The sequence below is a fragment of the Bubalus bubalis genome, chromosome 12 (assembly GCF_019923935.1).
Source record: "Bubalus bubalis isolate 160015118507 breed Murrah chromosome 12, NDDB_SH_1, whole genome shotgun sequence".
In the NCBI taxonomy this organism is placed as follows: Eukaryota; Metazoa; Chordata; class Mammalia; order Artiodactyla; family Bovidae; genus Bubalus; species Bubalus bubalis.
The window spans coordinates 77,970,676-77,997,807 of NC_059168.1; the positions used below are offsets into that span (position 1 = coordinate 77,970,676).

General features: G+C 48.7%; 1 protein-coding gene across 1 annotated transcript; it reads right to left on the reverse strand.

Annotated features, from left to right (window-relative positions):
• Positions 1-23,445: 23,445 nt before the first annotated feature.
• Positions 23,446-25,922, reverse strand: RHOB (ras homolog family member B). The gene has a single exon (XM_006076053.3). It carries the CDS (start codon positions 25,525-25,527, stop codon positions 24,937-24,939), a length of 591 nt encoding a protein of 196 aa, XP_006076115.1. The 5' UTR covers positions 25,528-25,922; the 3' UTR covers positions 23,446-24,936.
• Between the last annotated feature and the right edge of the window lie 1,210 nt (positions 25,923-27,132).

Sequence of the window (27,132 nt, forward strand, 5' to 3'; positions counted from 1 at the left end):
CACAGAGTTTGACTCCCTCTGCTTCTTACTTGGCTATCAAAGCGATTGGCTAAGATCGTGTGTGTGTGTGTGTGTGTGTACCTCACACTGCACTTGGCCCCTGGAGGTTTTGCTCAGAATGACCGTTCATGTCCTCTCTGACTGCTGCCGCCACGTGCGCATCTTCCCAGGTCCTGGAAGAGGCAGGGACAGAAGCAGAACTAGTGGGTTCCTCAGCCTGATCCCTGGGGAACCCCGTCTAGTTTCTCTTCTGCATGAAGGCCAAGTTTCCACGGCTGGCTGGGGCTGGGGTGCTTGGAGCCTCTGACCCCTCATGAGTGAAATATTCCTCCCACCCCTGGGCCTGGGGTTCTCAAGACAAAGTGCCAACAGATATGCCTCAAACTGACGTGCACTTTGGTTTCTCCCTGGCTGTCTTGGGAAGGTGAGGGACCTAACAGAGAGGCCACAAGAGCCCCAGAGAATTATGAATGAGGTCGGGGTCTGGGCTTGGTACCCAGGAAGGCAGGAGGCCTTTCAGGAGTGTCAGGAGTCCAGTCCCTGGGCCCTGCTGGGAGTTGGGGGGAGGGATGGTGGGGAGCGTTGTGGTTTCTGCTTTTGCCGAGGCAGCAAGGGCCAAGAAGTTTAGTTCAGGGCCCTTCCCGTGGTGAGCCTGGCAGAGAGTCAGGGCCTCCCGTTTACCAGGACACACCCATGACCTTGGGAGCCAGAAAGAGCAGGGTGTAGTCCTGTGGGCTTCTGTGTCTGCCTTTTAAAAATAACAACTGCGACCGTTTCTGACCCGTGTCCCTTAGAAGTCCCGCCCTGTCCCGTGAAGGGCAGGCCTCATATCCCTCGGGGTTGTAGGGGCACCATTCCAGATCTGTTCTCAACTGAAGAAAAGCTCAAGGGCAGTGTGACAAGATAGCTGGACATATACCAGGACACAAACCACACAGAGACAGGCACCCTTTACACACACACACAAGGATCACAATTCATTTTTCTTAAAAAAAAAAAAAAAAAAAAACTGAACTAAATGGACCTCAAATGCGAACAGCCACTAGCAATTTGAAAAACATTTTCTTTCACCTTTTTGGGATCGAGGCCAGGTTACGCCATTCCCGGAGAACCAAGTTAGGGTCACATAAGGCTCTTTTTTCCCTTTTGATGTATTACTTTCCTTAAAAAGAAAGGAAATTAGATTAATGTACTCTCAACAATGAAGAATGCTCTCTCTTTCCTCCAAAGTGGCTGGCTCCGTTCTATTTAATATTTGGGGAAGCCAAATGGGCCAAATCTTCATGAAAACAGGAAAGAAGACGCTTCTCGTTTCTAGCCTGGCCTAATAAATTACAGCATGGAAGACAAGCAGCGCTGCTGCCCGAAGGGACATTTCTGGGAATGTCCAAGTCTGATCTTTCCAGGTTAGTTCTGGAGAGACATGAAAACTCCTGAAAGACTGATGGAGCACATCACAATGAAAGGCCAAGGGCAGAATGAAGGGTCATCACAGGACAATGGGGTTTCATTGTCCCATGAAAGGATAATGCAAGACATCTCAGAGGTGAGAGGTCATTTCAGGTTGGGATGTCCAGGTAAGACTTTATAGAGGAGATAAAATTCTGGCTGGCCTGAAAGATGTGCACTATTTGGACAGATCAAAAGAAGTGAGGAAAGCATTCTAGGAGAGGGGGCAGCCATGAGCAAAGGCAAGGAGACCAGGACTCTTTGAAGGATCCCCTGAGTTTGAAGTTCAATGAATGGACCAGTTGGACCAAAGAGAAACATTTGGGAGGAAATGATGGGAAGATCCCCTGGAGAAAGGAATGGCAACCCACTCTAGTATTCTTGCCTGGAGAATTCCAAGGACTGAGAAGCCTGGTGGGCTACAGTCCATGGGGTTGCAATGAGTCAGACACAACTGAGACACTAACTCTTTCACTTTCACTTTCAATGGTAGAAGAGGTGTTGAACTTTATATCCACTAGGCAATGGGGGCGGAAAGGGACAAAAGAGATACAACTGACTAATATTCTAGGACAATAACTGTTAAGACATCAGCAGGTGACCCGAAGGAGACAAACTCATAAAGCACTTTCACATACAAATCAAGCTAAAGAAGCTTTTCCATTAAGGTTCTGAACAGCCCCAACACCAGCTTACAGCTGAGGCCTGCCTAGCTAGGGAGAAAGATGAGCATATTCCTAAATCATGTTCTTCTTTGTAAAAGCTGCTGCTGCAGCTAAGTCCCTTCAGTCATGTCCGACTCTGTGTGACCCCATAGACGGCAGCCCACCAGGCTCCCCTGTCCCTGGGATTCTCCAGGCAAGAACACTGGAGTGGGTTGCCATTTCCTTCTCCAATGCATGAAAGTGAAAAAGTGAAAGTGAAGTTGCTCAGTTGTGTCCGACTCTTAGCAGCCCCATGGACTGCAGCCTACCAAGCTCCTCCATCCATGGGATTTTCCAGGCAAGAGTACTGGAGTGGGGTGCCATTGCCTTCTCTGCTTTGTAATAGCACTAGATGACAATTTCTTATCTGTCTATTCAAAATTTCTATTGACTTAGTATGGAAATACAGCATCCACGTTTTTTTCATTTAACATTTTAAATGAGATTCTAGATCCTCAAAACTATCATCATTGTACTTTTTAGTATGACAAGTTCAACGTCAACCTTCCTACTAGATGGTGAGCTCCTCCAAATGCAGAAACTCTCACCTGTGTCTCCCAGACCATCCCCTAGACAGAGGCTGGCAGAGAGAACTAAATAGCTGCCCAATCTGTGGAATCAGATAATATTATCTTCATTAACACACAGTTGGCTCTGGTCAAGGCATCGTAAATGACTGAGTGTGCTTTGGGCGTTAAACTATAAAAAAGGATAGCCTTAATTTACCTTAAAAATAAACTTGAATATGTGAAATCTAAAAAGAAATGGTACAAATGAACTTATTTACAAAACAGATTCACAGACTTAGAGAACGAACTTACAGTTACCAAAGGGGAAGGGTGGTTGGAGGGAAGGGATGGTTAGGAGTTTGGGATGAACACTGCTGTATTTAAAATGGATAACTAACAAGGACCTATTATATAGCACAGGGAACTCTGCTCAATGTTATGTGGCAGCCTGGATGGGAGGGGAGTTTGAAGGAGCCATACATATACAGCCATACATATATGGCTGAATCCCTTCACTGTATCACCTGCACGCTGATATAAAATTAAAAAGTTTAAAAATAAATCAATAAACTTCACTGTCACTCCCTCTAATCTGCAAACTATTTTTTTAAAGAAAAGGCTAACTCTGGACTTTTCTACTAAAAATACGTTTAGCCAATCTTTGTGGCTGAGAACGACTTTGAAACGGGTAAATGCGTAGAGTCCATCATCTGGACTGCCTTCAGGCCATGTGACTGACGCCAGGGACACAAGAATGCCTGTCATTCCTTCTGGGAACACCACCCCTTGCAGACACTGAAAGTGCTTATAGAAACCAGTGGGTGAACCTGCAAACCCCCAGCTAGTCTTATAAAACATCCTTGTCACGGGAGTGGAGAGGGGTCGGGGATGAGGGTGTTCCCTGGAATGTATACCCTGGGATGGAAACAGCATGTGGGGTTTCTTAGGGAGCACCTTCAAGATGCCCACCTATGGAGAAGGAAAGAAACAGGATTGGATGGTGGGAGAAGCTGGGCTGACAGCAATCCCAGTAAGACATCAGCTGACCCCATGGGGAACACTGAAGTTGGGGTGGCCTCAGAGCTGTCCCCAGCTGAGGCAAGGGCCTGGCCTGTCTACCTTTCCCCACTGATCAGGCGCTGGATATGGGCTGCACCCTAGAAGGGGCACAACCATGAACAAGGCAGCTGCCTCCAGCAGAGGGCAATTCCCAGAGAGGCTATCCACCAGCTGCACTCAGGGCAACTGGGGGTTAAGTCCCCCTGTCCTGGGGTGGGAGGTTTGGTGGAGTACATTATCTTCTTGAACGGTCTGTGCAGGTCTCTGACAGCCAGCTGCTCAGAGACCAGAGAGGGAAGCCTCAGAGTGCCTGGGGGATCTGACCACATCTTCACTCTGCCATTTACAATCTATCAGCTTACTATCGAACTTGCCAAGTCTCAGTTTCTTCATCCATAAAATGGGAGTAATAATACCTACCTAGTAGGGTTTTCTATGAGGGTCACAGAAGTATAAGAAATGTCCTGGCACAGTATGACAAATGGCGCTGGTAACCGGTGACCACAGTAACTACTGTTATTTTAGCAGCTGTGGCAGCAAGGAGGATTCCCTGGTATTGGTATCAGATGCCCTCAGGTGGGAGTGCTGCCAAAGTCGGGGTCTAGAGCCTTCAGGCATATGGACCACTGGGCTCTGGGAGGTCTGTGAGGGTGACTAGTCATCTCCTTACATCTCAGTCCAGTGTCCTGCTGGGATCAAAGACACTGCTGCCGAGACATCAGCAGGAACAAAGGACCCTACTGGGAAAGGGGTTTTGACTCTCTTTGCCAGCAGAGCACATGGCAGCCTCCATGTGCCAGTTTACAAGACGTGCATGGGCCATGGGGGCAGGTGGGGTAGTCACCCTGCAGCCTGCGGTACCCCCTGTGCTGCTGGCCGGTCCAAGGCGGGGTGGTGACCACATGACAGATGAGGAGTGTTCGCATTCACCATTTCCTCTGTCAAACGGTCAGCAAGCAAAAAACCACCAAGCTGGGATGATTTCTGAGCACACGGGAAGATCAGAGTGTAAGACCACAGTCATGGCCACCAGGAACAGATTCTGGAGCTCTGATCCCCAGTCCTGATTCTGAGCTTGCCCTGGGCTATGACACGGATCTAACTGTAGCTGGTGAAGAAGTTACTCATCGTCGGGGGAGGGGGAGCAGGAAGGCAGTGATATTTTGTGGGTGGCCCAGCGGTGTTTTTGTGCATGCTTAGCCAAAACTGCAAAGTGGTCTTGCTGGGTCTATCTTAGCCTGGCCTCAGGGTGCCCTGTGAGGGGCTGGTATCCTGTAAGCTTGGAACACCGCAGACTTATGAATGGGAGGCCAGCTTCCAAATATCAGGGGCTGCTCTGGTTTCGTTTCTCTCCAGGTTACTAAATCTCTCTATGTCAGAGTTTCTCCATCTGCAATATGGGGATAAGAATACCTGCCCAGAGGGTGATTTTGAAGAACAAATAAGATAATATGGAGCTCAGAGCAGGAGCCCACTGTGTGGGTCTCTGTGCTACCCCACTAGAATAGCATGTGGCAGCTGCTCAAACACCCATTTTATATAGATTAAGAAACTGAAACAGAAAAGGTGAAAATCACAAGTGAAACAGCCATCCACCAAGGCTGCAACTGAGACTCCCATTTGAAGTCACGGCCCAGGCCATCAGGGCTGGCACCTGAGGTGAGTATCCTCCAGTGGCAGGTAACTGCGGGGTGATCGATGGACGCAGAGGGTCAGGTTCAGTCCACAGTGGGGCCAGAGCACTGCCCAGGGGAGGAGGGGCGTGGCCACCGTGGGACCTGGGCAGCGGTGGTCACCATGGGGAATTGATGCCTGGGTTTTTCTTGGCGGCTTTCACACTGAGCTTAGGGAGAGTGAGCAGCCTCAGACGTGGAATCCAGGGAGTAGCCCAAGGAGATGAGGACAGCCTGACTCTGAGCCAGGGACAGAATCAGAACCAACTGCTTCTGGTTCCCACACATAATCTTGTCTGATAATAGAGTTAATCATAAGTGAGATTTCCAGAATAAAGCCCACCCAGACGGAGTTCCCCAAATTATACCCTCTCCATGGTAATTGCAGAGCTGTTCGGGACCTACATCTGGCTTATAGTGGCAATTCTATGAGGACCAGATAAACTGCCACCTCTCATTTGATGGAACAAAAGGAAAATTATACACTCTGATGGCCCGGCTTCCCCAGCTTGAGGCAATGGAAAGGCATCAAGCAGAGAGTCACAGGTCAGTGCCATCTCAGCTGTGTGGATTTGAGAAGGCATTCAGCCTTCATGTGCTCAGCTGCAAAATGGGAATGACAAAGTTACCTATTGCCCCAGACTGCTGCCAAGATCAAATGCCATATTCACAAGTGAGCAAATAAAGATGTCTAAAAAGAATTATAAAATTTTGAAAATTAAAATGTTTTATATCATAATGATTTTGATGTTGTAATTGAACAAATAAAACAGATCTGAAGCAAAAATGAAAAGGTCACGTTTTAACGAGAGTGTTCTATGGCATTATCCTTAATGCTCTTCCACGGTGTTTGCTAATGATGGTTATCTCAGGACCCTGCAATTTTACAAGTCACCAAAGAAAGTCTTTGACGTCAGAGTAAGTGAGCTCTTCTTCCTGAGGTAGAGAAGTTGTGGTGGTGGTGGTTTAGTTGCTAAGTTGTGTCTGACTCTTTGTGACCCTATGGACTGTAGCCTGCCAGACTCCTCTGTCCATGGGATTTCCTAGACAAGAATGCTGGAATGGGTTGCCATTTCCTTATCCAGGGTATCTTCCTGACCCAGGGATTGAACCTGCATCTTCTGCATTGCACTCAGATTCTTTACCAACTGAGCCCCAGAGAAGTTGACTCATTGTGTATTATTTGACAGATCCATTCATCAAATATGTATGGAGGGTCTGCTCTGTTGTTGTAGCCTCAGTTGTAGGAGCTGCAGATGAAAGTTAGGAGCTGCAGATGAAAGTTGGGTAAGAAAGCCACCAAGGGGTCCTAGAAACCAACTCCCCAGGCTGCACTGTGACCAAATTTGCTCTGCTCTGGTCCTGACCACCCACAGCCCCTGGCAGGCCAGCAGCCGCCCCAGATCTCCAGCAGGGCCCATCTTCACAGTGGCCAATATCTCTGCTCCTCAAGAAAGAGGCCCAGTGACTGCAGCCTAGGGCCAAGAGTGGCTGGAATCAAGACAAGGCAGTTGCTAGTAAAAGGGTCCCCTGATCATGGCAGGGTCTTCATCCTGAATGAGGCAGAGTCCAAGTTCAGTGAGCTTTTCCTCTTCACACAGACCTGGGGCTGAACAGAGCTCATGCTTAGATCTATGATTCTTTCCAAGAGCAATTCCATATAGCTCCACCCACTACAGAGTGAATCTCCTTCCCTACTTGAGGGAAGCCCCAGCCATTTCCCTGAGGGAACATAGAGTGTTCTGACCCCAGGCTCATCTGCCCTTCCATTTTCTTTCCGTCTGCCCAGTTAAGTAGTCTGGGAGTCACCAAAATCCTTGGCAGTCTACTTCTCAGGCTGAATTATTTAGTGTAACTCTAGCCCAATGCCATTGTTGGCCTGGCAGGATAATTCAAGTCTAGTTGCTGATCAGCAGAATACTTCATGTTGGTCTTTGGGCTTGAGAAAGTGTGAAAGTGTTAGTTAGTCACTCAGTTGTGTCTGACTCTTTGTGATCCCACGGACTGTAGCCCACCAGGTTGCTCTGTCCAAGGGATTCTCCAGGCAAGAATACTGGGGTAGGTTGCCATTTCCTTCTCCAGGGGATCTTCCCAACCCAAGGATCAAATCCAGGTCTCCTGCATTGCAGGTAGATTCTTTACCATCTGAACTACCTGGGAAACCCCTTTGGGCTTTAGGATCCTAAATATGGCTTCCCATGTGGCGCTAATGTTAAAGAATCCGCCTGCCAATACAGAAGACAACAGAGACATGTGTTCAATCCCTGGGTCAGGAAGAGCCTCTGGAGGAGGAAATGGCAACCCACTCCAGTATTCTTGCCTGGAGAATCCATGAACAGAGGAGCCTGGTGGGCTACAGTCCATGGGATCGCAAAGAGTTGGACACGACTGAGTGACTAAACAACAAGTGTGTGCATAAGAAATAGGAGCCAAGACAGAGTCATCCACCTGCCCCTCAAACTGACCACTTCATCCCTCAAGACCTTGAAGAAGCTTTCCTGATTTCCCCCTGTACTTGCTAGGTCAGGTCACATTCTTGAGATCGTTTATACTCTTGTCCAAATAACCCCTAAGGGGGTTGCTCATCCTGCTAGGCAGGCAATCAAAGAATTGCTTTTGCCAGAACTACTCTGCTGAATATAAATGTTGCTGAGTGGATGAAAGGGAAGGGCCATGTGCCTGGGTGAGTTCACTAAGGAACAGTCCAGGAAAACACTGCCCAGTCCTCTAGGGTCACTTCTGGGGCATCAGGTCACACTCTGTTCTTAGAACTCCCCCAGTGGCACCACAACCTGGCCCAGTTTTGGCCTCCACCTCTTATCCAATACCAGCCAAATGGCTGGAGGTCAAGTCTTACGTGACAGTGAAGCTGGGGTCCCTGTCCCAGCACCCAGGTCTCCACTCACTCCCACTGCTCATCCGACCATATGCCCTTGTGACCAGCGGCCCAGAACACAATGCCTAGTTAGCCCAGCCCGGGGGCCCTGACTCCCCAAGCTGGAGCCCATAAAACCATGACCAGCAGGCAGCGTGGTGGTCTTTCCTCTGGCTATTTCAAAAACACCTAGAAAACTCTCTACCTCCAGCTAGAATTTATGTTGAGATGGGAGGTAGGAGAGGAATAGAGTAGAGGTCAGCCCTGGGGTAAGAAGATGCACTTCTGGCAGAGTTTGTAGGGCAAGAGGTGGAAAACCCCAGTGGCTCTATGGCTTCCATGTTCCATGTTGCTGAGAAGCCTGAGGCCAAGAAGACCACAGCCCTATTTGTCTCTGCTTTGGTCACTCTGCGACTGGACTATTTGGCTTTTGATTTTCCAGGAGATCTGGAGCTCATGCTTTCAGGATCCCCCTGTTCAGAGGAGGGCTAGGGTCTCACAACCACATCTGGGAGGGAGAGTCAAGCACTCACCTGCGGATGACTGGCCCAGAGCGTCTTACACACTGAACTCAAACCTCCCCAGGGCAGCAGACAGCAGAGAGCAGGGTGAGCCCCAGGCTGCAGGGCTGAGACCCCTAGGTCAACGTTCCAGGAAAGTGGCCTTTCCCTAGGAAAGCTGGAAACGGTGCTCTTATAAATGAGCAATGCCCTGTCTTTGGAGGAGTCTAGGCAGGAACAGAATTCTCTGGAAGGAACCCATCAGTGGGAACTTGTACTCAGTTGACTTGGACATCTCTCCCACTCAAGGAGCCCTGGGTCCTGAGTCTGTGGATGGGATGAGTTGATTACTGAGGGAGGGTCTGGCAGCAAACCTCCTGCCCCTGCAGGGCATTCCTGAATGGCTTTCATCACTGGGCTTTGATGGGAGAACAATAATCCCATGCTCAGACCAAAACATCCTGTGGTGGGGCCTGTGTTGTGAATACATCCTTCATCCCTCCCCGACACCCTTCCAGCTCCCTGTAAGGACTCACTGGGCTGGCGGGAGGGGGAGTGGAGGCTTGCCCAGCACCTGCCCCAGCCCCAGCTGGGGTGTCTCAGGCCTCTGTTAGAGGGGGCAGCTGGTATCTGGGACTGTCTAATGTGACTTCCAGTTGCTTGGAATCCTCCCTAATAGCCATGACTTCCAGGGGTTCTATGAAGGAACCGCAAGAGACCACGGCCACCTTGATGCCTCTCCAAGATGTTAATCTTTGGAGCGATGATGTTTCAGATGAAGTCACTTCTAAGAGAAACTGCTTCCCATTTTTTTAGTTCCTGAATAAACTAAAAGTTTAAATGGTTTAAGGAATTCACTAGCTATCTGGATTAACTAATTAACAACTAAGCAAGTGGTTGGGGGTCTCAATTTTCTCATCTGACAAAGATCATATAATCCAGAACTAACAGTCTGTGATCCTAGAGCTGGTTCTACATAATGTGTGTGTGTGTGTGTGTCTGTGATTTCATGTATGCTCATGTTTAATCATTGGCATGGGCTTCCCAGGTGGCTCAGTGGAAAAGAATCTGCCTGCCAATTCAGGAGACTTAAGAGATGTGGTTTGATCCCTCGGTCAGGGATCCCCTAGAGGAGGAAATGGCAACCTGATCCAGTATTCTTGCTGGGAAAGTCCCATGCACAGAGCTGAGCCTGGTGAGCTACAGTCCATGGGGTTGCAAAGAGTCTGCTACAACTGAGTGACTGAGCACAGGCACAGACAATCATTGGCATAGGTGCCTCCATTAGCCAATGAAACAGCACACTCAGGGCCAGTGAATCCACCTTTGGCTCTGGGCTGGAAATAAAACAGAGAAAGACACCTCTACCTGTTGGGACACTGAGAATGTTAACTCCTCCAACTTCCGAGTCACTGGACTAAAGCTATCAAGTCTAGTTTCTTAACTGGTTGTGTGGAAGGCAAAGTGATCTCTCATAAAAGATACTATGGAGGGGGCTTCTAGCTTGGGGTACGTGTACCTATGTTCATGAACACGCACTCATAGAGACACTTCTAGTTACAAGTTGTTTTTGAGGGCACAAACCATATCTGATTCTACGTGATATTCCGATTAATAGTACTGACCACAAGACCTGGCACAAAGCATTTGATCAATAAACAGTTGGTGATGAATGATGAAATAAAAGAATAATACTGATCCTCCTCTACTTACCATGGGTTTATGCCCCAATAGACCCGTAAGTTGAAAATACTATAAGAAGAAAATGCTTTTAATAAACTAACCTACCAAATATCATAGCTTAGCCTAGCCTAACTTAAACACTCTCATACCATTTACATTAGCCTATAGTTGGGCAAGATCATCTGAAGCAAAACCTGTTTTATAACAAAGTGTTTTCCATCTCATGTGATTGAATACTGAATTGAAAGACAGAATGGGTCTGGGTACAGAGTGGTTGTAACTGTGTCGGTCCTTTACCCTCGGGATTGTATGGTTGACTAGGAGCTGCGGCGGCCACTCCACAGTAACATAAGAGTGTGTCACTGCATATCACTAGCCCTGAAAAAGATCAAAATTCAAAGTATGGTTTCTACTGAATGTGTATCACTTTTACACCATTGTAGAAGTTGAAAAAGCAAAAGTTGAAACGTGCTAAGTCTGGGACCATCTGTACTCATAAAACCCACTGAGGTTTTACTGCCAGTGTACTGAAAACACAGCATAGCCTGCTCCAGCTACTGCTCCGCTCTTTAACTGTGAATGTTTAGCTAATAACTAAAATATCTTAAGAACTTTATATTGGAGAGAGAGAAGGGGCCTGAGGCTTGGAGGGGAGCTGAGTTCTTATTTTGCTACTAGTGATCTGAGTGACCTTGGGAAGCACCCCCAGACTCCAGGGACCTCAGTTTTCCATCTTTGTCTTTTTGTTAGTTTTGGTTTTCCATCTTTAAAACAAGGAGCTTGAACTGAATGACATGTGGTCTCCATCCCACTTGTGACAGTATATAGAAATTTAAAACAACAGGGAGTGTGTGCATGCTCAGTCGCTCAGCTGTCTGACTCTTTGAGATCCCATGGACCACAGCCCATTAGGCTCCTCTGTCCATGGGATTTTCCAGGCAAGAGTACTGGAGTGGGTTGCCATTTCCTTCTCCAGGGGATCTTCCCAACCCAGAGATCGAACCGAGTACTCCAGAGTCTCCATTGTCTCCTGCATTGGCAGGCAGATTCTCTACCACTGAGCCACCTGGGAAGAACAATAGTATTTTACAGAAAAAAAAAAAAAATCTTAATTCTAATAATGGCATTGACTTTTTGAAATCTGCCTGCATGATCTTTGTTTTCAATTTATGAACCCAAATTCCCATTTTTTTTGTTGTTATTATCTAAGCAGCAGTAGGGAATATTCAGACTTACTTAGGGCCAACTTAAAAAGTCTGGCATGCGCCTGTCCTGCTACTGAGCCCTGACTTCAGCCAGAAGAGCTCTTGATAAAGCAATGCCAGGGACGCACACCCGTGACTGCTCACAGGACACCCAGAATATATCTGGAAACTAGAGATATATTGAAAGCAGCCTTTCAAGGAGATATTGAGCCTGCTGGTTCCATCCCAGCTCTGCTCCAGAGCAGCAGGAAATAGTAGGAGACAGGAGCTGGGCAACATGGGTATGACTTTCAGAGTCCCCTTTCCAAAGCCTGGCCACCCCACCTATCTTGTGTTCCAGAAGCAGAGGGAGGAGGTGCTTCTCAGGATGAACTATGACTCTACCAGTGGCCAGCCCACCCCGCCAGACCAGCAAGCATGGGTCCCCGGGATAAGGTATTTTCTCTAGGTGCCTCTGCTACCACATGCCCTACAAGCATGACATTCTGCTGGTCTCCCTAAGAGGAATGAGCAGGGCACTGGGCATTGCAGGAGGGCTCCAGCCCAGCAAGATCAAAGACCTTGAACCAGAGGGAGAGAAAAATCACCCCCACCCTGAGATGGTGCTCCAGTTGTCTGTAAACTCATCCTTACCTAGAGGATTCCTTGGATTCATCTCTAAAGAACAGGAAAATGGTTGACATCAGCAAAAGGCACTCTGAGGGTACCCTCAGCGTCCTTCAACCCAGGTGGAAAGATGCCCCAAATTCCTTGAAAAGGGAGCATGGGGAGATCCTATTAGAACCATACTGGTGAGGCCACTGTTTATGAAGTGTGCCGTAAAGTGTCAGACGGGTAGGGAAAAAGTCCTCCCCATGGCAGTGACAATACACGGCAGTGACAAGAGGTGTGAGGTCACTGGCTGTGGTGGCTTTGCCACTCCTTGAGGTCACTTCAGGGCAGATGGAACCAAGCAAAGAAGCCGCTACAGACATGGACCAAGGGAGAAAGAGGAGACAGCACCTGGATGGCTGCCCCCACAAGCTGCCCAGAAGTCCACAGGGCAAGTAGGTTTGCCAGGTAGGTGCCCAGAACCATAGATGTTTCCTTGCTTCTGCTGGCCCACATGGTGGATTGACAGTGTCTCCTTCTGTGGGCAAACTACATAGTTTGTGAATCCAGTACAAAATGAAAATGTGGGCTCCCCGTTCAAAAATTGAGAATTTCAAAACGGCAAGTGCATTACGTTAAACTTAGGTCAGGGTGCTTCTGAGCACCAGGTTCTGTGTGACTATACAGGTCACCTGCCTTGAAGCCCACCCCATCAGTAGGGATTTTCCAATTCTGTGTATTTCCTTTTGGAGTTCGCCTTCATAGTTTGAGGACAAGTTAATAAACAACAGCATTTCTCTCTGCTTTAAGGAAACAAACTAAAACAACTAAAGTGCCTCCATTCCAGGAATATTTATTGAGCGCCTACCTCATGCCAGGCACGCAGCGATGAACAAAGGCCATGCTCTCATGGTCCTCACGTTCTAACAGAAGCATCCCTCCCTCCCCAAACTTTCAGACAAGGCCAGTAGGCCAGCGGACCCCAAGCTAGCTTCTTAGTGAAAAGCCATATAGTTCAACACTAATTGTGCCTTGCATTCTCTGCGCATGTGTTATTTTTGCCTCCCCAGCAGGGCCACAAACTCTTTGTCTCATGAAAGGTCCTCATTTAGTCCGTCATTCAACAAATGTTTACTCAACACCTGGACCAGGCCCAGGTCTAGATGCCAGGGATACGAGTCATTATAAGACATGGTCCCTGTGCTCCAGTAGACTTCATTTTAGATGGAGTCAGATAACAGATGAATGACTACATTGAAGAGGGTTGAGAGTGATAAGGAAGGAACAATGTGGGATTTTTTTCATTAATTTTTTTCCTTTTAAAATTAAAACTATTCTTTGTTTTCATTCATTTCTCTTTTTAATTGAGACTACTTTTTCATTGTAATTTTTCCTTTTTTAATTAAAACTACTCTTCCTTTTCTTTCATTAATATTTTATTTTTTTAAACTAAAGCTACTCTTTTTTTCATTCAATTATTTTTCTTTTCTTTTTTTTTTTAAACAAAAGAATGTGTTTTCAATACAAGAGGAAGATAGAGGAAGTCAGGAAAGGCAGATGAAGTCTGAGCCTTGCTTTGTAGATTTAGTGGGAACAAAACTCAGGCTTGTGTCTTCAGGGGGACCTCTCCAAGGAGCACCCTTAGCTAGCTTCCTCTGTCTTCCCCTCATCCTGTTCTTCTCCAGCACCTGGGAGCACCATAAGCAGTTCTCGTCTTCTGAGAGCTCCACCACCTGATGCTTGAATTCCTTTCACTACATTTTGAACTGGGGTCAACCAGCAGCAGCACAGACATGTTCATGGACGCAGGACTCATGACCCTTGACTCATGTTCTGACCGCTGTAGTAGCCTGTATGATGGCAGACCATACTAATTAGCAAGGATCAGGTGTCCAGACATGAGCTGCATCAAATCTCACATGGAGATTTTTAGCCTGTCTGTCCTTGAGATGGAGCCCCCAGATTTTTTCACCAGGGCCTAAATCCATACCTGGTAGCCCTAATCCATTGAGTTTCTCTCTCTCTGGTTCCTGAACTACCAGGATCTGATGGGCTAATCCCATCCGATGGCCTATTCTACTGGCCTCCAGAAAGCAAATTCAGGTCTAATGCAAGTCCTACCTCCTTGAGCTCAAATGGCATGTTAGCCCTTGGCCTATTGACCAAGGCTAGGAAGCAGGGGCTCAGAAATCTTAGTGTGGTTTGAAGAGGATGAACCAAAAGTCAGCTCATCCCAGTGTCCATTTCCAGCCCAATCTCTGAAACTAGCCCTTGCTTCCAAAAATGATAAGGCAAGTGGCCATCCCTGACCTCGCCTTCCACCACTGACTGCCAGAGTACAACCTCCCCAGGCCTGGAGGTCACCAGGCCACCAACCCTGAGATTTGGCTTAGAGTCCTCAGATCTTGGAACTTGGCACAGTTGACTTAAGTACCTGTTTCCCAGTCACTTGGAGAAAACCTGCCAAAGTGAGATGGGAACAGCCAAGTCTCTGATTGGTAGCTGGCCCTCCCCAGGACACTGACCCAGATCCAGTCAAGGTCAGGCATTACCAGGAACTCAAGTTCAAGGTCAGCTATCTGAAAAAGCCAAAATATGGAGAGGGTGCACAGGGAGAGGTTCACCTTTGAATGGGAACTTCCTTACCACACCCCTCTCCTTGTGCTCTGTCCCTGATGATTCTATTTTTCTGCTCTTATTCAACGAGAATGTAAAAAATGACAAACAAAATTGGAGCCAACTCTGAACAAAGATCTCTGTTCCAGTCTAATCCTGCAGTTTAATTAAGCTCAGCTCCTACCTCTGTGCCAGGAGAACCAGTTGGCCCAGCTCACTTGCGGGAAGTTTGGTAAACTTCTGCAGAAATAAAGCTCTGGGCTCTTGCTCTCAGAGGTGCTGTGGTCAGGTGATCAAGTCTCCTCATTTCTTTGTTTTCCCTTTCATGGTGGGGTGTGGAGTCTGCTTGTTTTGCTAAGCAGCATAATAGGCAGGGACTTAACTTTCTCAGGTTACAAACATAGCAGCTGAGCCCTGGGTCTTGCACACCCAGGACTAATGGCTAGATCTTTCTAGCATACGTTTCCCTATCACTTATGAGTTGTCAGCATTTTTCCTGGTATTCCTGTCATCTGGAGAAGTTATCGATTTTTCTTCACTCTGTGGCCATGTCAGAGAGGAGGGCGGGCAAGGTCTCCCTGGCTCCGTGTGCTGTCCACCTGCTCTTCGTTATGTGTTATTCGTCAACAGACGGATATGGGGTCTGCCCAGCCTCTGCTGAGGACTCATGAGCACCATGCTCCTAGGAAGAAAGCCTGCTGGGCCCCCATAGTTTCCTCTTGGCATTCAGATGGCCCAGCTTCTGCCACCACATCCTGTGGGACCCAAGCAGTGGGTACTTCTTCCCCGAGTGCCAAATTCATCCTGTGTAACCAGATCACTGCAGATGGTGACTGCAGCCATGAAATTAAAAGGCACTTACTCTTTAGAAGGAAGGTTATGACCAACCTAGACAGCATATTAAAAAGTAGAGAGATTACTTTGCCAACAAAGGTCAGTCTAGTCAAGGTTATGGTTTTTCCAGTAGTCATGTATGGATGTGAGAATTGGACTATAAAGAAAGCTGAGCACTGAAGAATTGATGCTTTTGGACTATGGTGTTGGAAAAGACTCTTGAGAGTCCCTTGGACTGCAAGGAGATCCAACCAGTCCATCCTAAAGGAGATCAGTCCTGAGTGTTCATTGGAAGGACTGATGCTGAAGCTGAAATTCCAATACTTTGGCCACCTGACGTGAAGAAGCGACTCATTTGAAAAGACCCTGATGCTGGGAAAGATTGAAGGCAGGAGGAGAAGGGGACGACAGAGGATGAGGTGGTTGGATGGCATCACGGATTCAATGGACATGAGTTTGAGTAAACTTCAGGAATTGGATGACGGACAGGGAGGCCTGGCGTGCTGCAGTCCATGGGCTCGCAAAGAGTTAGACACGACCGAGCAACTGAACTGAACTGAACCCTGAGAGATCTCCAGATTATCAAGGACCCTCTGAACTGAGATATTATTCAGTAACTTAGCAGTTACTAAGCAACTACTACATGCCCAACCTCTAGCTGGATGCTGAGGTTGCAAAAATGAGGATGATGTGATATCCTGAGGAGCTTATCGTTGAAAAAGTCCTTGACAAACAAATGAGTGGTTATTATTACACACTCATTTATCCAGCAAGATTTATCCCACTCCTACTTGTGCTTAAGGTGCTAAGATGTATCCACAAGAGGGAGGGTTAATCAAGATTTACTGGGACTTAGAATGCGCTGGGCTCTGTGCCGAGTACTTGGTTTGATCTTGTTTAATCTCCAAAATTATTTCCATTCTACAAAGAAAGAACCTGAGGCAGAAGAAGGTAAAAGTAATTGGTCCAATAATGCTCAGATCGTGAAGGACGGAGCGAGGGCTTTTGCCTATAAGCCTCAACTTTCCCACCAAGCAGCCTGACTTCCCTGCAGGTGAAAAAGATGGGCAATACAGAAGGAGAAGTGATGTGACAGAGCAGGGGCCCACACCTGCACTGCATTGCTCCTGCCCCTCTTCCTTGAGGTTCCTGGCAAACTCCCTGAACTACCATCTCTTCCGACATCCAGCTAAGGATAAGAGGATTACAGGTGCCCAGAATTGGTCCATGGTCCCCGCTGTTTCTGGGCCCTGCTCTGCACCCCACCCCACCCCTCGGCCCATATCACACCCCATGATGATGCTGGGCCTTCTGAATTCCCTTGGCTAACTGGTGAGCCTTCTTACTAGTTGGTCACTAGGTCATGGATGGAGGTTGGATCGTTATCAGTCTACTGGAGAACTCATGGCATTTTATGCCTGATTAGTAGTCTTTTTCCTTTTTGAATTGTTTTGCCTTCATGGCATTTCATCTTCGTGCGTTTAGATTTGGCAGGCAACCAATGATACAGTCTGTAATTTCTGCCATTACCCATGAAGTAAAAACTTTGAACAATTCTCTGTTGCACAGCTACACACACCTTCAGAGATCCCAGACTGGCTCGTTTATGCTGGTGATATCTTGTACATGTAGCTTGGATCTCCATTTGGTCTACAATTCTAGACTTTCTGGGAGGAAATTTGGAGCCACAGAATTGCTCAGCTGAGAGGAAGGGAGTGGATGGACTGATCTCCCTATTTACAGAGTCAGCCTGGTTATGCGACCAGATATCATGCTTTGCCATATTTGGCTGTTACGGACGAGTGTGTATTTTACAAGTGACTGTTTTTAGCACTCATATAAATAATACTTTTTATTCTGTCAGAGTCCCATTTATAATCTCTCTACCATTAAATAGCACACACATTCCTGCATTCCTTTTAGGTGCCTCCAGAAGATTTCAATTGCTTACCCAAAGGTTAAACAAGTCCTGGAATCAAATGAAATCAATCATTAACAAAGGGATGAGAAACTTGCTTCTGGGAAGATTTGTTTCTTCCCTTTTCAAGATTGAAGGGAGAAGGAAAATAGCTCCAAATGACAGCCAGAGGACAGAGGTCACACAGAGTCATTAAAGTGCAAGGCCTGGTTGCATACCCCCTTAGAATTGTGCTTTCAGATCATGGTTTCTAAAATGAAAAGCATGGCCAGTCATGCCAAGCTCCCAACCCGGAAACCAAAACTGCCCACCTCCCTCTGATGCTTGAAGCTCAGCCCACAGCAGAGACCAACCCCTGAGGACTCCCAGACCCCCAGGTGGTCCTGTGGAGGGTGGCCCGCAGCCCTAGAAATGTGCTTCCACCGCCTGCTCATCTTGGGATCTCTAGGAGGACCTCCCCAGAAACCTCACCGGGCCAAGAGCACGTCGTGATTCCTGCAAGGTGGGGTACAGAGAAGGCCTTCCCTAGTTGCTGTTGGCACCCAAGGCCTGGCCTCACAGGAGCACTTTCTTAACTTCCCTAGACTCAGCCTCTGCAGCAAAAACAGTTGGTTACTTGTCACTGCTATGTCATACATAACTCCTGTCAGAACAGAGTGATTTATCTGCTTGATTCCGAGTATCCAGTATCTGTTGATTGTGTGACCCTTCGTACAGTCCTGTCATTTTTTAACTGACCTTTCTCTCATGCCCCGGAGCAGGTGTTCTCAGCCTTTGTCACTTCCTTGGGTCTCTTAGAAGTGGGTGCTCCCTAAATTTTTGTCCTTTGCTTAATCAATGCATTCACTCTCTTGCTACTTATTGAGGTCCTCGTATGGGTCAACACCTACTGGCCAGTAGAGACACAGCACTGATGGAGCAGACACGGCCTTTGTGGGTGCTCACTGTGGGTGTTCATTTCAGTTCAGTCGCTCAGTCGTGTCCAACACTTTGTGACCCCATGGACTGCAGCACGCCAGGCCTCCCTGTCCATCACCAGCTTCTGGAGTTTACTTAAACTTATGTCCATTGAGTTGGTCATGCCATCCAACCATCTCTGTCATTCCCTTCTCCTCCCTCCTTCAATCTTGCCCAACATCAGGGTCTTTACAAATGAGTCAGTTCTTCGCATAAGGTGGCCAAAGTATTGGAGTTTCAGCTTCAGCATCAGTCCTTCCAATGAATATTCAGGACTGATTTTCTTTAGGATGGACTGGTTGGATCTCCTTGCAGTCCAAAGGACTCTCAAGGGTCTTCTCCAACACCACAGTTCAAAAGGATCAATTCTTCGGTGCTCAGCTTTCTTTACAGTCCAATTCTCACATCCATACATGACCATTGGAAAAATCAGCTTTGAATAGATGGGTCTTTGTTGGGAAAGTAATGTCTCTGCTTTTTAATATGCTGTCTAGGTTGGTCATAACTTTTCTTCCAAGGAGCAAGCATCTTTTAATTTCATGGCTGCGCTCACCATCTGCAGTGATTTTGGAGCCCCCCAAAATAAAGTCTGTCACTCTTTCCACTGTTTCCCCATCTATTTGCCATGAAGTGATGGGACCAGATACCATGATCTTAGTTTTATGAATGTTGAGTTTTAAGCCAACTTTTTCACTGTGGAGGTTAGGACCTGACCTGCAATCCCCTCTCACTCCAAAAACTCTTCCTGGATCATCTCATTTCTTCTCCAAGGATTTCCATTGCCACTTGTGCCCTAATGACTCCCTCTTGGTTCAGCTGACCCACTTGTCAGCTCACCCAATTCTGTGCCAGATAGTGCCTGTAGGCATCCTGATTTGTGGTTGGCAATGAGGAAACCAATCTCCATGTAAAGCAGGATGGCTGAGCATCACAACCACGACTCTTATCCCACAATGCCTTTACTTGGTGATACTTTCTCTAATCCCAGCTCAAAGCACCGTGGAGGAAAACCTCAGAAGTGCTGCTTCTTTTTCTCACCTGCCCAGACATGGATAATATTCTTCCCAGTTGGAGCAGAAATTTCCCTCCCTCCCCACACCCCATTGCTGCTGCTGTTGCTGCTGCTAAGTCGCTTCATTCGTGTCTGACTCTGTGTGACCCCATAGATGGCAGCCCACCAGGCTCCCCCATCCCTGGGATTCTCCAGGCAAGAACACTGGAGTGGGTTGCCATTTCCTTCTCCAAATCATGAAAGTGAAGTTGCTCAGTCGTGTCCGACTCTTAGCGACCCCATGGACTGCAGCTTACCAGGCTACTCCGTCCATGGGATTTTCCAGGCAAGAGTACTGGAGTGGGGTGCCATTGCCTTCTCCATTGTCACCCAGCAATACCTTTAATTCACCTAGAGTAGGGCCTCAGAAAGACAAAGGAATTCCCTCTCCTTGTTGCCTAAGGTCTAATTTCTAAAACCACAGTTTCTATCCCCTCCTCCAAGGGATCTTCCCAACCCAGGGATCAAATCTGCATCTCTTATGTCTCCTGCATTGGCAGACGGGTTCTCTATCATTAGTATCACCTGGGAAGCCCAATACAGACATAAAATAGAACAAATAAAGAGCTTAGAACAGGGCCTGATGCCTAGTCAATAAATAGTAGCTATTGTTATCATCATTGTTGTTCTTACTTGTACAGACATAGAGATTGCAATCTCTATGTGGGGAGGGACCGTGCCTGCCTGTTTGTCTACGGAGTTCCAAGCTCCTAGCCCAGTACCAGGCACAGTGTCCTGTAGTCAACAATAAATATTCAGAAGGAATGAACCAGGGTCCTCCAGACTCTTACACCTCTCAGGCCAGGAAAGGGGCTGCAAGAATTGATTGAAAGAGCAGCCTGAGTACCCACTTTCTCTCTCCAGCCAGAAGATGTACCAAGTAAAGTGGTTAAGAGTCTGTCCCAGGCTGGAGTACCATGTCCCTTTGGGGTGTTGCCATGTCCTTGAGCCCAGGCTACGTGTTTCCAGGAGTACAATTCTCACAAAGCTAGCCCTTGTGTTTGCCCCGCATCCCTGGGAGGCACAGAGAAAACAATGAAACTATCATCACCAACTTCCATTCCTAGTCTGTGTGTGGACAGGGAGGGCTGGGGAGAGGCTGTGTTTGATTTGGCTGGGGAACATCATTTTTCTTCACTGAAGAAATGCATGCCAGAGGGGCTAAAAGTAGAAGGTAGTTCTCACCCAAGAGAGCTGTATTCTCCAGAGGCCAGACTCACAGTAATATAAAGAAGCTGTATCTTCCATCTGCACATCACCCACTCCTGCTTTAAGATTCAGTTCAAACGTCTCCTTCTCCGTGAAGCCCTTCCCACCTTCCCCTTGGCTCCTAGTGTGCCCTGGGCCTGCTGTCTCCATCTGAGCATGATCAGTGGATGCCTTCCTGGAACTGCCTCACCCACCAGGGCAAGGACTGTGTCTTATTTGCTTTTGCAACTCTGTCTTAGCAGAGTAGAGTGCTGCTGCATTCTGAACTCAGGAATGGCAGAAAGAAATCTTTTGAAGGGCATTAAACCCCCTGTTGTTCCAGAGTGTGAAGAAGAGAAGGCTGGGGTTATGTGTGGGTCCTCACAAGAGGGAAGTTCTCTGAAAACTTCCCTGAACTTCTCTGAAAGCTAGTGCTGTGCTCCCTAAGGTAGGGCAGTCAGGGCTACAGGCCTCTGCACTATCAGCCTCAGGAATGTGACTCCCTTTACTGCTGAAACGACCTCCCTCCCTGGTATAATGACCAGAACTCTCCCTTATTCCAAGCCAGGGGTTCTCAAAGTGTGGTCCCTGGACCAGCAGTATCAGCATCACGTGTTCTCTACCCCAGATGTGCTGATCAGAGACTCTGGAAGGTAGGCCCAGCCATCTGTGTTTTAACCAGCCCTCCACGTGATTCTAACTCAGGCTTGAGTTTGAAAACCCTTAAGTACACAGAAACACATGTGAAAAAAGACCCTAGAAACACAAGCCAGACTGACTTCAAATTAAGATTAAACAAGAACCCAAGCCAATGCCCTTTGCTATGAAGTGCCCAGGATCAATGAAACACCCCACTATTATCCATGAAACTATTCAACAGGCAATTAAATGAACTCAGCACATTTATTTCAAATGTGCAAAATGAATGTTCATATCCTAGGAGTAACACCAGATGTTTTGCCTCTTTTTTTCCTAATTGATTTTCCAGCCTACAGCAATTCATCTTTGTATTTTCCAGTTGGATTTAATGCAGCAAGAAGAGTGTGTTCCGGCAGCATTATTAAATGCCATGCATTTAAAAACAAGCATAACCCAGGCTGCCATGCGTCATCTGGGTGGCTGTCTTCCTAAAATTAAAAAAAAAACAGACAGCAATAGGTACCAGGCAGATTAGAGCAGGCAAGAAACCCAGAAAAGGCCCTTTCAAAAGGTCTCCAGGCTCTTGGCCAGTTGCAAAGCTGAATCCTGGGCGCTGAGCCCAAGCTTGAGCTCTTCTCCAGAGCCCGGCACTCCCTGGTACCAAAGGATCTGCAAGCTGTAAAACTTGCAAGTCAACATTTTGTTTTTCAGTGGAAATTTCTGTCTTGAAAATGAAGAAGACAAAGATGGCTGAGGGATGGAGGTGTGTGGGGTCAGGACCTGGGGAAAGGATGAGGCTGCGGATCCTTCCCTCAGCTTAAGTGGACCCTCTCCTTGCTCTGTTGCCTCCAGCAGCCCAGACAATTATCCTCTGTTAACCAATGAGCCTGGCTGTGCAGGAGGCCCTGTTATTGATGTGTTTTGTTTGTTTTTAAGTGGGTGAAAAGTCACCAGTAACCAGGCTTGCCTTACTCAGCAAAAGCTCTTGGGAGTCTGGGGAAAGACTGGGAGACAGAAGCCTCAAGTTTTAAAGCAAAGGGCTTTAAAAGGGGCCTTCTCTGCTCTGCCTGGGGGGAAGGGAGGCAGAGGGATGGGGTGAGTGGCAGGCAACTAAGGCCTAGAAACCTGTCAAGTGTTGATTCCAAAAACAAAAACCACATGTCTTAGGTAGTAGGGGGAGGTTGGCAGTACCTGCTACCTTTCCTAGAAGCTGCTGAGGCTGGCAGTTTTGAGCCATCATACCTGTAGAGGGATTTTGATGTGGTCTCTGAAGGTTAATCTGCCTGTCTGGTTCTGAGACCCACTGCAGCAGGCTGAGTGTCTGAAATTAGAACTCATCATATTTCCACCTCAGAACCTGGCTGCTCCAACTTTAAATAGCAGCCACCCAGGACCTCCAGTGTTCTGTTGGTAAGGCGGCTACTCTTGGTACTTAGAACAAAGCATTCTGGCTTCCATACAGACACTCAAATGAAAGTTCCACAGCAGAAGGACTGGCTTCTGATTTGGGCTCTCCTCTACTTCTACCCAGCTCAGGTCAGAGATAACATCCTACAATCTCAGGGGGGCATTTTGTAACCCCTGAAGATCTGAAGGGAACCCAGGAATCAGTCTTTGAGACAGTGATTAACAAAAACAAACCAAAAAAAAGGTATTTAAAAAGTTATTTGAATGCACAAATGACAACTTTCCAAGTTTCAAAGAATAGGATACACAGGCTCCATAATAGACTTAGACACAAGTGTATAAGCCATTCAGACAGTTCACATTAGGTCAAAGGTTGTGGCACTGGGAGCCTGGGTAACCTCTGGCCCTGGGGCAGGAGCAACCTGGTCATCCATGGCCACCCAACCCCCTCACATCCTCAGAGATTTCATCCCCATTTCCTACAAACACTTGGAAGGAAATAGAGTTAGTGGGGCCTCACCTAGCAGAGTTCTCCCCTTGCCCTCAAATTCACAAGATTTTTACACATCATTAAACCACAGGAGCCATTTTATAAATGTCATCATCATAGTCTTTTAATATTTTACATAAAAAACTGTATACACAGCTTATAGAACTTTTATGTAAACATCATAAGCTCACCACTTTGTCATTTGTCAGTTTATTTAAAAAATAAAAAAAAACAAGACAATTTAGTAGAAGTACCACTGGATGGGGAAGGGAGCGGGAGAAGAGACACAAGGGGGAGGTTTATTCTCTGTACAGAGATGCAGAGAAAATTTCACACAGCTTTAGAGACTGCCTTGAGGGAAAAAAAAAACAACAAAAGGTTTTAGAGAGGCCCTAATACTGGTTACTGCCCTTTATCAAAAGAGTGCGCATACGTGCACAAATAAAATCGCAAAATAGAACAGTGTTGCCACTTTTTTCAAAAGAAAAAAATTAGTGGTTTCTTTTTCTTCTCCTTGTTTTTTAAAAGTCATCATCATTTTTTAAAAAAACATCAGAAGTAGATGAGGTTACAGCGTACAAGTGTGGTCAGAATGCTACTGTCTTATGCAAATGACAAGTGCATTAAACGTCAAACAATGAAACAATTGTGCAAAGAATTCGTTCCAAAAAGAAGAAAAAAAACAAGTTTTAGCCTTTAAATAAATCAAATAACATCAGTTTCTTGGACTGAACAATTTTCACTTGCAGGACAGGCACAAAGTTCGCTTATGGCAAAAACAACCTGCAGCACACTTCACCCCTCTTTCTCAATGGCCAGTGAGGGGTTCGCAGTGGGGGCGCGGGGGCTGGCTGGCAGGAGACAGGAGTCTGGAAGCTGCGTCCTCTCAGGCCCCAAGTCAGCTGCAAATGTCTTCCCCAGGGGTAGGAAACATAGCCAAGTCTTGTTCGTGCTGGGATGACGCCTCACTCTGACCCGGCTGGAGCTGTTCTAGAGCCCTGTCACTCCACCCACCACCACCATTAAATAACACCATCCTACCTCCGAAAATAAAATTATATCTATATTTATATAACACCCCATCCTCCCCAGCCCTCCCCTCCCGAAGGTCCCGAGGTCTATGTTACAGACAGGGGATAGCAGGCGCTCACTGGTTACAGACGCACATCCGATGGGGCGCGGCCGCACCCCAGCGCCAAGCTCATGTCCGGGGAGCAGGGGCTGGCGTGAGGTGAAAACTCGGCAGCGGGGAGTCGAACATACGCACAGCCACACACCCTGAAGAGGCTCGGCTCTTCAGAAAATGGTGTTCAGGGGACCCTTGGCACTCAGCGGGGTGGCCAAGCCTGTGCCACACAGCTGGACGCACAGACACTTGGAAAGGGGGTGCCGGGTGCCTACCACGCGGCCGATTCTCGGGCGCCAGAGCCTGAGTCTCCAGGCCACGGCTGCCGGGGCTGAAAGCAGACGCCAGGCAGTCCGGTGGGGGTCCTTGGGGGGGCAAGGGTCTCCCCTTCTCAGGGCTCGTGGGGGACGGGCCCGGGATGGGGAGCCGCGCTGGCAGGGGCAGGCGGGTCGGGCGCGGCCCTCATAGCACCTTGCAGCAGTTGATGCAGCCGTTCTGGGAGCCGTAGCGCTTCTGCAGCGCGGCGCGCGTGGCCGTCTCGAAGACCTCTCGGACCCCCTCCTTGGTCTTGGCCGAGCACTCGAGGTAGTCGTAGGCTTGGATGCGCACGGCCATAGCGCGGCCGTCATCCGTGCGCACCGGTTCCTGCTTCATACGGGCCAGCTCTGTGCGGACGTGCTCATCGCTGCGCAGGTCTTTCTTGTTGGCCACGAGGATGATGGGCACGTTGGGGCAGAAGTGCTTCACCTCGGGCACCCACTTCTCGGGGATGTTCTCCAGCGAATCCGGGCTGTCCACCGAAAAGCACATGAGGATCACGTCGGTGTCCGGGTAGGAGAGCGGCCGCAGGCGGTCGTAGTCCTCCTGGCCCGCCGTGTCCCACAGCGCCAGCTCCACCTGCTTGCCGTCCACCTCGATGTCGGCCACATAGTTCTCGAAGACGGTGGGCACGTACACCTCGGGGAACTCGTCCTTACTGAACACGATCAGCAGGCACGTCTTGCCGCACGCGCCGTCGCCCACCACCACCAGCTTCTTGCGGATGGCCGCCATGAGCGGGCCGGGCCCGGGCAGCAGGAGGGGCCCCGCGAACGCCTCGCTGCCGTCCCGCTCGCCGCTCACTGCTCACCTCGGGCTGCGCGCTGGGGACAAGGGTCGCTAGCTGCACCCAGGTCCCGGGATGGCGCGCGTTCTCTCGTTGTGCTCGGGCTGCCGCGGCGGGGGCGGTAGGGGACTCGGGGGCATAGGGCGCACGGTGCGTCTCCGCGCTGCTCCCGAGCGGCGGCCGCTCTCCTCGCCCCGGGTCCCGGGTCGGCGCCTTTGTGAGCAAACGGTGGCTAGAGCAAGCGGACGCGGCCTACCTTCCTCCTGGGTCTCCCTAGGCCTAGGCGAAGACACAAGAGAGAACACGAACTCAGCCCGACTGCGGCGGCAGATGCAGGCTGCGGCCCTAGCGCCCGCTATTTAAAGAGTTCGGCGACTTTCTTAATATAGCCGTCCAATGGGAAGCAAGCCGACTGAGCTCATCGCTGCGGAGCTTGGCTCTGATTGGCCGTCCGCTGCAGCCCACGGGCGGGGCCGGGCGGGCATGATTGACTGCCCAGGCCGCGGGGCTGGGAGAGGCGGCGACTGGGGAGTCTGCGGCCGCGGCGGGAGCTGTGGGTCTCTGGCTGCGTCAAGGTTCGCTCTTTCGACGCAGCTTGTGCGCGCGGGACCGAAGTGCTGGAGCCGGCTGCCCGGAGCAGCCCGCGGGGCCTGGGCGAGCGGTTCCGAGACAGGAGGCACTTTGTGAGCGCGTGGATGACTCTCTCCCACTCGTATTGCCCTGCTTGCTTCTCAAACTCCCAGCGGGTGGTCGGACCTGTGGGGTAGGGAGCGACTCCTTTAACGTGGTTTTGTTTTTAAATACACATACACGCAGACACACACGCACACAGGCTTATTTCCAAGCAAGGTTGTGGTTTGTTGGTTTCTTTTTTTTCTTTTAGAAGCAGCCCCTCCCCTTGTCCAGCCTGCCACCCCCATCCTTCCACGAGGGTTCTCTCCCTGGGTCGTGTTTGGATCTGCTACAGGGTGCCTCATGGGTGGGCCTGGTTCCGGTTTCCGGCTTTAACAAGCTTGTCACTTTACCCCTTTCTTGGGCACCCAGCCTAGGTTTCCAGGTGAAGGTTCAGGGAAAGAGGGTCAGTGAAAAGGGAAGGTCGAGGCTGATGCAGAACTTCAGGTACACTCAGGAAGTAACCAGACAGAAAAGGGCAGCCTCAGTCCTGGTTTGCAGGATTAATTTGGATCCTGGTTTATCTGAAGTAAGTAGTGCAAAAAAAACCAACCATCCCACACCCCATTAGGCAAGAAGAGGCTGAAGCCCGGATGGGTGGGCGGAGAAACTAGCAGGCTAGAACAGGACAAATTAGTGTGTGTGTTTGAGGGTGGGGAGTGTGCTAGAACCCTAGTCTCCGGCGACCCACCAGGACTTATTTCATCTACTCCTTGTATTCGGCAGGAGATGACACTTGTGTCTGATCTAGAGTGGCCTAAGTCAAAGCATCTTAAAGGACAGAAGAGGTGGGGAGGAGGATGGAAGGAGGGAGGGAGGGAGGACCTCCCAGGAAGGAGGAACAGCTTGAGCAAAAACAGAGATGTGGGGGGAAAGTAGGA